This window comes from Olea europaea, unplaced genomic scaffold, assembly GCF_002742605.1.
Source record: "Olea europaea var. sylvestris unplaced genomic scaffold, O_europaea_v1 scaffold1168, whole genome shotgun sequence".
Lineage (NCBI taxonomy): Eukaryota > Viridiplantae > Streptophyta > Magnoliopsida > Lamiales > Oleaceae > Olea > Olea europaea.
Window position 1 is genome coordinate 250,850 of NW_019229085.1, and position 11,685 is coordinate 262,534.

The 11,685-nt window shown below is 38.5% G+C and overlaps 2 protein-coding genes across 2 annotated transcripts in view; one reads left to right on the forward strand and one right to left on the reverse strand.

Annotated features, from left to right (window-relative positions):
* LOC111373835 (O-fucosyltransferase 19-like) overlaps positions 1-1,362 on the reverse strand; it is a 3,697-nt gene extending 2,335 nt beyond the window's left edge. The window contains exons 1-2 of the mRNA XM_022996414.1: positions 548-1,362; positions 365-490 (exon numbers count right to left, since the gene is read on the reverse strand). Coding sequence (XP_022852182.1) covers positions 365-490; positions 548-1,132 — 711 coding nt within the window. The 5' untranslated portion in view covers positions 1,133-1,362. The remainder of the gene's footprint in view (positions 1-364; positions 491-547) is intronic.
* An 8,362-nt stretch (positions 1,363-9,724) lies between these two features.
* Positions 9,725-11,178, forward strand: LOC111373836 (axoneme-associated protein mst101(2)-like). The gene is made up of 3 exons (XM_022996416.1): positions 9,725-9,737; positions 9,821-10,391; positions 10,437-11,178. Exons 1-3 carry the CDS (start codon positions 9,725-9,727, stop codon positions 11,176-11,178), a joined length of 1,326 nt encoding a protein of 441 aa, XP_022852184.1.
* The last annotated feature ends 507 nt before the right edge of the window (positions 11,179-11,685 follow it).

Sequence of the window (11,685 nt, forward strand, 5' to 3'; positions counted from 1 at the left end):
AACACTGAAAGAAAGCTGAATTAAATCAATAATTATCCAAAACCCATCCTCACTTCTGATTGCAGGCTGAGAAAACATAGGGGAAAAAAATGGAAAATCGTAACGGTCAATTAATCATTAGCCTTCATATTGCAGCCCCACTAGAGAATAAAAGTAAATCCTAATACAGTTCGCAACAAACACATTTCTACATTAAAATATTGTGAAAAAATAGAAAGATTGGCACAAATTTATGATTTAATAAAAAATATTCCTTAATTAATGTCAAAGGGGACGGAAAGATTAGAAATTTAGCAACTTTACTAAATTATGAGTAATTTCAATTAAGAAGTCTCAACAAAATTTAAGGCATCTTGAAAATCACAATCTTCCATGTGTTTCTGCTAAGAAAATGCAAGAATATAAGAAAATTGTAAAATTCGGTCTCCATTAATGCACCACATGCTTTGAAATCTGTCAGCCTTGAACTAAAATCCCAATAAAACCAAGCCTAAAATTCAAGTTTATATAATTAACAAAACAAGATAATAAGATTTAATGAACTCACCGGAATTTCCTTCATTCGCCGTTTCTGCATAAGGTCGCCGCCGGAAGATGCATCAGAATCAAACATGACTCTCTGAGCATTAGACCAATCATTGTTGAAATTCTGAACAATCAGAATCCCATTAACCTCCCTATGACCACCGCCGCCAGCCATAATAGAAAACTTCAAAAATGCAGTAACCACCACCAGCATCAACAGCAGCCCCGAAATTACACGAGCCATATTTGTTCTTGATCTCAAAGAGTGCAATATTGAATAAGCACTTAATAAAGATTCTTCCACGCCCAAAACCCAATTCTCCGGTACCCTTTTACGCACTAATAAATACGTAATCATCGGGTAGTGGTGGCGGTGATGGTGATGGTGGCTGCCACCACCATTAAGTTGATACCCACCGACATTATCATCAATTGACGTTTCTGAATCATCATCTTCTGGAGAATTATCACAAGATATCTGTACATGGTCTAATGATTTCTCGACGTTGTTGGTGGAGTCTGGAACACGGCGACGGTGAGTACTTGTAGGGCCGCCGGGCATAGAACTGCCATTGGTGCCGGAATTAGTTGTTCCACCTTTTGACATTATCAATAGTTCCCTAGAAAGTCAAAAAAAAAGTGAGAAAATAATGGAAAAGCAGTGATTGAAAAGCGCGCCGTAAATTTCGATGTGCTAATTTTCTATAGATTCGAATTATCTTTTTTCTTTTTTCTTTTTTTAGTGTATTTTTTCACTCTCAAAAAGCTGTAAGCTTGATCTTCGGCGTTAACGCGTACAGAAAGGAAAGAGAGGGAGAGAAGACTTGTGTTTGAAGAATTTGTGAGACACACCCACACATATGGTCCTATTTGGTATTCATATTTTTCAAAATATATATTTTTTTTCTTTTTAAACATATATTCTTTATTAAAATAATATTATACGCAAATAAATTTTTTTTTCAACTATACATTTTTCATCAATTTACTAATCTAAAATACATTTTTACATAAAAATGGGTCTCAAACAACCATATATATATATATATGAACATGCCTCTTATGGGATGGCCGAGTTGGTTGAGCAAATGAGCACGAAAGCATTTGGTCACGAATTTGATTTCTCCTATCAATATTTTTTCGGTCTAACCTGCCACACAGGGTTTGTTTAGTACGGTTTAACTGACTGACGTGATTTGCAGGTTATTACATCAATTCAAGATTTTATTCAGTCCGCACGGGAGTTACCATATGGGTTAACAGCTTTGGCCTATCCATGTGCTCTCCACCCTGGCTCCTGGGAGGCACATCCTGCGATTTACCTCCTCCACGATGACCCAGGACAGGATCCGTGGGGACTCTTAAGGTTGGGGTTCAACCTTTTAAAAAGAGAGGGAGGGACAGTATCTCTGTCTAAATTGTTGTCATCATTCTCGGGACTAACGTTGTAACTTTGTGATAATTATGAGGTGGATTTGTACTCTTTACAAGATTGGGAAACTTGTTGTGACGAAAATACCCTTGATAAGTAAGATAAAGATCAAGATAAGTAAGAGTTTATTAGGGAAATTTCAATAGAGGTTACTTAACTTATAGGTTTATTTCGTGTTGGTTTGTTTGATTTCAAATTGTTTCATTTTGATGACTCAATTAACACTTTTGCTTCATTTGACAGTTTGTTGGTAGTCGTGGTCAAAAACTAATGGCCATTTCCACGTAGTAGATGGAATCTTTGTCAATAATGAAAACTCAACTTAGTATCATTGATCACTCTATAAAGCATGTTCGAGAATGCTTCTTCAAACTTATAAGTTGGTCAAATATCATTTTCATCTATATATTTCGTAAGATTACTGCTTTTACTCAAATTTTATATTTACATTATGCAAGACACATCGTTTATAAGCAATTAAATTGTTTAGCAAATGTTAACCCAATGCCTAATCAAACATTTTGTAGTCACAGAGAATGTTCATCAATTTTGACCATGGCAACAGATAGAATGATAAAAAATGCAATTAGGTAATCCAAATGAACATAAGATGAGGACTAACATGAAATGCTTAAAAGTTGAGTGAGTTTTATTGAATTTAATACAATCCATTTAAAAATTCGTTTAGAACGGTAAATGTCCAATTTAAGGAATGTTTAATTTAATTAGGAATCACTAATTATTTTATTTATTGCATTTAGGCAGGTTCACGTGAACCCAACTTTTTTTGTGTCACTTCCTTGCCAAATAGAAAGTACACCTTAAAGCTATATTTGGTATGACACCATTAAGCTATCTTTTAGATATTTTGTTAATTACTTAATTTCGAATTGTGAATAATTTTTATTTATTATTATTATTTTGGTACCATATACTTCTATAATTGCATGCATATATATATATATATATATATATATATAGACACACACACACACGCACACACACACTATAGATGACAACGGCACTAATAACTATAATTGACGTCAAAACTTATTGATTGTATCTGTTCGAGATAACAATAAGAAATATGCATGGTGTACAACTCTAAAAGCTGTACACCCCTTACAGCGAATATATGTAATGTTTCTCCACATAGATTAATCTTTTTAATCTCAATTAGTTAAAATAATCTTAACCCTATTTGTTTTTGATAAAAAAATAAAAAAAAATCATATTTTTAGTAAATTTTGAGAAAAATTTGATGAAATATGTGTTAAAAATTTGATAAAGTTATGGATTTCATCTCATAAAATGTGTAGTTAAAAATGAATTTCAAAAATAAAAAAATGGTCAAATAGAGATTAAGTATGATTACTACGTCAATAATAATATTGAATAAGAAAATAATTTGCCCCCAGGGCACATCTCCAAGTGGTAAAAGAGGAGGGTGGAGAAATCCAGCTTTACTTGAGGCTGTCGCGTCAAGGGTTCGAATCCTGAAATATGGATTTGGCTCTTGGGTAAGTGCAAGTGTACAAGCAGCCTTTCACCTTGTATCGTTGGAGGCATAACCTGCGATTTACCTCCCTCACGATACTCCAGGGCAGGGACGGTGGGAAACACTTAAGGTTGGGGTTCAACCTTTGAATAAGATAATAATTTGATAAAATGTGATAGTAATTGTACATTTATTGTGAAGTCAAAGTTACTCCTTGCAAGACTCTTAGTCTTCCTTTTATTAGAGAAAGTAGTGTTAGGAATACATTGATTCATCTAGATGGCTATCGTTTACCTACTTTTCTTTGAAAAAAATGTCTCTTCAATGTTCGTCACCGTTAGTTATATATTTGTATGGATGTCTCTCTACAGACTTAGTCCGAGGTGTCTAGTTGTTATGTTCAAATAGTCTACTTGTACCAAGTGTGTTGCATTTTTACTTATACAAGTTATAATGTGACCTAATATCAATACAATATTTATTTTAATAATCAAATATTTTCTCACAAATTTCCCCTTGGTGATACTACCATATACAATACAATACAATACAAGAAAGAAATGAATGTTTTGTTTGACAAAATTTTTGATAAAATATCATCATACACATGATTTAATATATAATTAATAAAAATTGTGAATCTTATAAAATATATAATTAGATTAAATTTTGATTAGTTGAAGAGTTGAAACAGCAAAATAAAAATAACATGTTTTAAATTAGAGAAGTCAGTGAAAGATATGACATTTGGAATCGTCCTTATTACTTGAATACAAGGCGTGTTTTATTGGCATTTGGCTTTAAACGTGGCATTGAAGTTATGGTTTCATGCGTTTGTCTCTTTACTTTTCAAGTCAAAAGATTATTAATTTCTTAAAACTATTTTTTGAAAAAAAATATATATATATTTCTTTACATTACAATATTTAAAACAATAAAAATCAGTATAAACATTAACATGAAAAAGATAAAAGGGTAAAAGGTCAAGGTTGGCAAAAATGAAACTGAGGACTTGTCGTTTATTAATATGGTGGGACAAAATAAACGGGGTTCACATATAATCAAATTGACTTTTTGATGTGCGTTTTCAGGGTTGTTTGACCAAATTTTGATAAAATCCAAAAATAGGTTGTTGAAAAGTTTATAAAAATTGCAGATCTCATAAAATGTGGAGCTAAAATTAATTATTGATTTTAACCTCAATTTTTAACATTTTTTTAAATTATCCAAACTAGAAAACACTGCATGAGATAGTGTGATTGTGAGATCACTGAAAGTTCTCCACGAAGTGCTAAGCAAATTTAACACGTCTTTAACCATTGAAAAAGAGAATTTCTAGGGCACGATAGTCTACAACAGGTTAAAGTTGACGTTTTATTTCGTCTGGCTCTTCTACAACAAGTATTTGAAAAATTGTGAGATATCATATCCTACGAATTAGTTGTCATGGGCAGATCCTCGGGGGGGGGGGGGGGGGCCCCGGGGCCCCCCCCCCTTTTTATTTTTTTTTTTTTTTTTTGGATAAATCCTGTTTGATATCGATTGAAATCTAAATTTTAATCTAAATCATAGTTAACAATTAATTTTAATAATATATTTCATGGAATCCTTAACTTTTATCAAAATATACTAAAAATTTGATTTTAACCTCTAGCATATAGGGGCAAAATTACAATAAATTTGAATTTTTTTTTCCTTTTTTCTCTTATTCTATCTCATGTTCTCCCTCACACCTTTTATCAAAATCTTAACCCTTCTAATTTTTTAAAAATTGTCTATAATTTTTCTACAAATTATCACACTACTACAAATTTTCACTTTTCAATCAAATTTTCAATTAATTATAACCTAAATTTGCACTTTCTTCCATCCTATTTGTATACATAGAATGTGTTTGAACTAATTATATCAAATTTAACTTATATTTAACGAATTGTATTTATTTGATTGAATATTGGTTATATATTTTTCCTTTCGATCACTTAAATTAATTGTTTATATTAAATAGACTATAAATTTTTTAAACATAGATATACGTATTCTTGTGATGAGTAAAATATTAATAAAATGACTATTTGAAATCAAATAGATGAAAATAATGAGCAAATTATTAATAAAGAAATATTTTTAAATGTAAATCTACATTTTTTCGAATCAAGTATAAATCATTCAAAAATCAAGAACAAAGTATTCGATTTGTACAGAATTTAATTGTGTTTCTCTAACTAAAATTTTTTGCGTCCGTCCGTTAGTTGTCAAATATTTTTTAGAAAGACAATTTAGTTCACCACGTCACGAATATTCAAGAGATCAAATATTAGTACCGTATGGTTGTGGATAGGTCCTACGCCGAGTCTTAGTCATTATTAGACCGTGTGATGAGCGGCACCTTCGAAATCCAAGGTCGACACGTTAAAGCCGGTCGGGGTGAACCTTCTATGATGTTTCATTGGTTCAAGAATTAGACACGGTGCATCCTGTTGGTTCATCATCATTTTTAAATTTTTTTATTTGCAGTATTTATTTATTTGGCTTTTGCTTAGAACCATGTAGCCTTTTTTCCAAGTGGAGGAAATGGGAAATCAAGGGGCAGCTATATTTCTCATTAGCTTACTTAACATTAATATATTCTCTTACTTCTATTGTTTCAATGATTTCGTATTTACTATTTTTGTGAGTTGACATTAACTATTTTATTTTATAATAATTCTATATAGTGCCGATAATGTTGAATACAAATTATGTGCACTAGTCATTCTAAGTCTATTGATGAGATGAGACTAAAGAAAGCTTGAAGTCAAACGCAACTCAAAAGGTTATTATTTATTTATACAATCGTAAAACTATTGAATAACCACTACATTGTAGGTTATTTTAGTCTCCCATGGGGACATAAAGCATGAAAAATGACCTACTATCTTCCACTCCAAATTGACCCATAGTTTTATTTGATTGAGCCCAACATCACCATGAGCTCGTCGCGAATGACTACCCCGAAAATTAATGAACCCGTCCTCTCTCCTTTTATTTGTAGTGTTCATTTATAGGATTTTGGTTAGGACTGCATTGGCTTTTTCCATATCAAAATGTGAAACCAAGGGATATATATTTTCTTCATTTGTATATTTATAGGCTCTTTTCAAGTCAACATAATACTAAAAAATCTGAGTTATGGATTTTTTAGAAGTCAATAGAATACTATTCTTGTACACGAGTCACTAGGAAACCACATGATGAGACGTGACGAAGAAAATCTGGACTCGAGGATAACTCAAATTGTTATTATATATTTACATAATAGTAAAATCATTAATCATCCAATACCTTTGGCTTGTCTCCAAACTCAAACTCGAGCATAACTCAAATTGTTATTATATATTTACATAATAGTAAAATCATTAATCATCCAATACGTTTGGCTTTGGCATGTCTCCAAATTCAAAATATGACTTCGCCTCCTTATATAAATAACTGTCAAATTACGGTATTTTAAAAGGCTCAAATTTTTAAAATCATGTTGGGCAAAATCAATCCAATTACTGGACAGAAAAACATAGCGAAAGCATTGCCAGATTAAGTTGAATAATCCTATTCGGTACCAATGGCATTTCAATTTCCGTCAAGGTTTTAGAAGTGATATTAAATGAGATATACAGTTAAATGAATTAAATAATTCTACCTTTAAGCAAATACACCATGTTGACCCCAAAAAGTGCGCCAACAGATGCCGGTCCCACCCGCGCTTGCGTGAGCGAATGTCCAACACGCTAAGACACGTGGACGGTCTAAAACGAGTGGTTCAAAGGGGCGTGGGAGTAGCCCAACGATGCGGGACGGTGGCGTTCGAAATTCGGCGGGTTGTTCGTAATCCGATTGTACAATAATTACCAACCGGTGCTCGTAAATGTATATGTAAAAGTGTATGAACTTGATTTGTGTATTGCAGGTAAAATGAGAGAGAGTTGAGTAAATGTAGTCTTTAGTATTGATTCTTGCATTAGCCTTTGACATTACACAATGGAAGTATTTATAGTGATACATATGAAATGGGAGCCCTTGGATGAAGTGACACGTGGCATCATCTCTTTAGTTCAAACGTCTTTTCTTAGGTATGGGGCTTGACTTGCTAGCTTACGGCGCATTTATTGCTTGCGCAGGTCCTCCATAATAGTGACAAGACTTGACCTTTATGCTTGTGACAAACGTTCCATCAATCATTCGAATAAGATCTCTGAGCAGGCAATCTCTTGGGAGAAGTGACTGTGGAGGAAGCTCCTTGTGGTTAAGAGGCTCGTGCATCAGTTTCGGGGCTTCGACCATTTGACAAATACTTCCACTTGAGGACCTCAGCTACATTCAACAGGTTCCATGCTTCGGGTCATAGGCCTCGGTAGTTGGACTGGGTCAAGGAGCCACGGCAGATGGACCTCGGCCTGAAGCACTTCGGATATAACCCACCTCGGCAATGTGTGCCACCTCAGCAGGAATGCCACGTGGATCAGGATGAGTGAGCCATTGGCCCAGGTGGGTAGGACAGGTGTGACAATACGCAACAATAGTCCCCCCAAGTCCAAGTATAATCATTAATGTAATGCGTGGACTTTAATGGAGTAAAAGTTGAAAGAATTTTTGAACCCCAAATAATAGTCCCCCAAGTCCAAGTATAGATATTCATATCATGGTTGGAGTTTGAGAAGTGTTGCTGCGGGTGAGCGACGAAGTAGGCGAGGTGTCTAATCTCTGAAGATGAGCCGAGGTGGTTGAGTAGACGAACCTGCGAGGCTTTGATGCTGAATGGTGAAGAGGAAGCCGAGGTGGTGAGGAACCGAACCTGCTGAATGGCGAAGAGGAAGCCGAGGTGGTTGAGGAACCGAACCTACGAGGCCTAATTGCTGAATGGCGAAGAGGAAGCCGAGGTCCAATGGTAATGATTGTGCCTTAGCTGCTGTGCCAATGATTTGATGTTTTATGCTTGTTTTCGAGGAAAAGTGGCTGAATTGTTACGACTTCCAAGGCCCTGCTGCCGTCGAATTAAAAATGCAATTATGAGGACAGCTGGCGTTTCTAGAAGCAGACGCGTTGGAGAGGTGCATGGGAGGCACGCATAAATCTGAAGCGTACTTTTGAATTCAACGCCTCGGATTGGATCTGAAATGGAGGGCTCGGATTGACTGAGATTTGATCTGACAGCTGGGGTTCGTCTTGGACCATTATAAAAGGCAAGAAAATCCCAATTTTCAGGATTTTTGAACACTTTGCACTCTGAAACTCTCTCAAATCTCCAAATTTTCCGGCGTCGAGGTTGACTGTAATATTAGATTCCGGCCAGTCTCCGTTTGTGTCGAATTCCCTTAGGTATTGTTTGCACAAAAACCCTTCTTACTGTCTTTTTACTGAGAAAATTGAGTCCACTTCGGGTAGGGAGCTTGTTACAGTGGCGTCTTTAGACTATGGGGTCGGTCACGGGGGATGTCCGAGGTGGATAGGTATGCCATGGCCGAGGAGCCTGTAGATTATACCCAGGAGTGGGAGGCTTCTAGGGTGCCTTCGAATATGATGGGGAAGAGGTTGGAGGAACTCAGGGAGAGGTACAGTGTACCCCACTACATGGAAATGTTAGTCCTGGAGCCGAACGAGCGAGCCTGCTATCCGAGGCCCGACCGCGTGGCCGTCAGTGAATACCTGTTCGAGGCAGGTATGCGTCTTCCTCTGCACCCCTTCTTTAGGGCGGTGCTTAGAAAATTCATGCTTTCATCGACCCAGGTTCTGCCGAATGGGTGGAGCCAGCTGGTCGGCTCGTACTTCCTGTGGAAGGAAGTGTCACTTGGGGAGGACATGCATTTTCATGTGTTCATGACCCTGTTCCAGCCTCAGGTAATTGGGAAAGAGTCAAGGAGGTGGTACTACCTCACGCCTTGGGGAGCTCACGCACCCTTTGTGGTGGGACTTCCTTCCTCTATCAAGGGGTGGAAGGAGTCCTGGTTCTGGGTGCGAGGTAAATGGCAGGCAGTGGAGGGGGACAAAGCCCTATCATGCACAGTGCCGACCCAGTACTACGAAGCTCGTGAGTCTCCGACCTCTGCTTGTCTTTTGAAGTCAGAATATGAATTCGTCTAACTGTTGGGGGTTCCTTTGCATATAGTAGTACGAGGTTCGAGCTCAGTAGGGAGGAATTCGAGGTGATAGAGGACATTTACAAGAGGCCTCTGAAGCTTCGACACTTCGATCACCTGATTGATAGGAGCAGATACTTTCTGGACTTCGAACCGATGGCATCCAGAGGTACGAAGCCCCAACACTTAAATTTTCCTATCCCTTGTTTTTATACTGATGCTGATCTGACCTATTGCGCAGATAAATTCAAGAAGAGGGAGTACCAGCTCCAGACATGGCCTCTATTTTGAAGGCCACGTCTACTGTGAAGGCGAGGCCGCTGAAGCCTGGGTCCAGCGGGGCAAAGGAAGTCCGAGGCAGGGTTGAGCGCCTGTCCAAGGACTGTACTCCCAGGGCTTCGAAGGAGGCAACTCCTCAGAGGTCAGAGAAGCCGAAGGAGCCTCGGGGTAAGGAGAAAGTCCCTAAGGAGACTAAGAAGAGAAAGCTGGTGCACATCTCGAGTTCAGCTGGAAAGTTTGGGACCTCAGTGTCCCATAGGGCTGAACAGACTAGCGAACCGAAGCTTCTTACTGCAGCCTCCAAAGCCATCAAAATGGAGATGGTTAGAGAGGTAGAGGCTGAAGAGGCTAGAGCTGAGGCCGCAAGGCGAGCTGCAGAAGCTGCCGAGAAGGAGGCACTAAAGGAGAAGCCGGTGCGGGAAAAGGAGAAGTCTCCGAGCTTCCTAGCCGGGAGGGAGGAGGCACTGGCCCCAGCCTTGGTGGAGGCTCTCCCTGAAGAAATCAGAAGTGCCATCGAGAGCTTTTACAAGTTCTGGACGGAGAGGTGGCAGTTGCATGCCTCCTCTTGCGATGCCACCGACTAGACAAGGGCATTGGTGAGCCAGAGCGTCCGGACCTTTGGCCTCGTGCTCGAATGCAAGGAGGCCTTGAGCGAATTTCAGATAAGGACCCAGGCCTCGGAGGGGAAGAATGCCTCCCTCGCAGAGGAGGTGAAAGCTGCTAAGGCCGAGGCCGAAGAAGCCAAGGCCCAGAGAGTTGAAGAGGCGACGAAGCTTGAGTCTGCTCTGGCCCAGATTGAGGCCTTAAAGAAGGAAGTGTATGAGTCACAGTACGAGGTGGCCTCCTTGACGAAGAAGGTGGAGGTCTCCAATGAGCACCAAAAGGTGACTGCTGAGGCTCTTGAGAAGACGAATCTCTCCTTGGCCGGTGCTCAAGATGCTTATCAGTTTCTCGAAGGCCAGGCGAAGTGGTACATGAACGACGCCTCTGTTGTAAGAGATGAGGCCCGAACTGCAAGGGAGGAGGTAGTGAAGGAATACATCGCCAATTTCCACACTACAGAGGAGTACAAGAGCTTTAGTTCGTACTGGAGGAACTTCGCCTATGCCGAAGTGCTGGAGCGGGCAGAGGAGCTGTATCCCAATTTGGACCTGGCTCAACTTAGGTCCGAATTTGTGGATGAGGTACCTCAGACCCCAGCTGAGGAGGTCCAGGGTGATGAAGAAGTTGATGCCGAAGCCCCAAGTGTTGAGACAGAGGAAGCAACTAATGATGCCCAAGTTGCCGAAGCCCCAAGTGCTGAGGTGCCTCCGTCATCTAGCCAGGCATAGACTAGGTTTTACTTTTCAGTGTTTTGGATGTAATGGCCAGAGGCCCTCCTTTGTAATCTTCTTTGAAATATCAATATAATGTCTTTCTTCTTTCATTGTTGTTCTTTGTCCAAGTTTTTATACCTCGTTAAACAAATGAACTGGAACTTGATAGAAGCATGAACTAAATAACTTTGTGAGCCTCGGACTGAGATAAACGAACATAACTTGAGTGACTGAACTGTGCGAACCTTGGACTTAAGCAAATTAACATGACTTAAGGAGATGAACAGTGCAAACCTCGGACTTAAGCACATTAACATAACTTAAGGAGATGAACTGTGCGAACCTCGGACTTAAGCCAATTAACATGACTTAAGGAGATGAATAGTACAAACCTCGGACTTAAGCACATTAACATAACTTAAGGAGATGAACTGTGCGAACCTCAGACTTAAGCCAATTAACATGACTTAAGGAGATGAACAGTGCGAACCTCGGACTTAAGCACATTAACATAACTTAAGG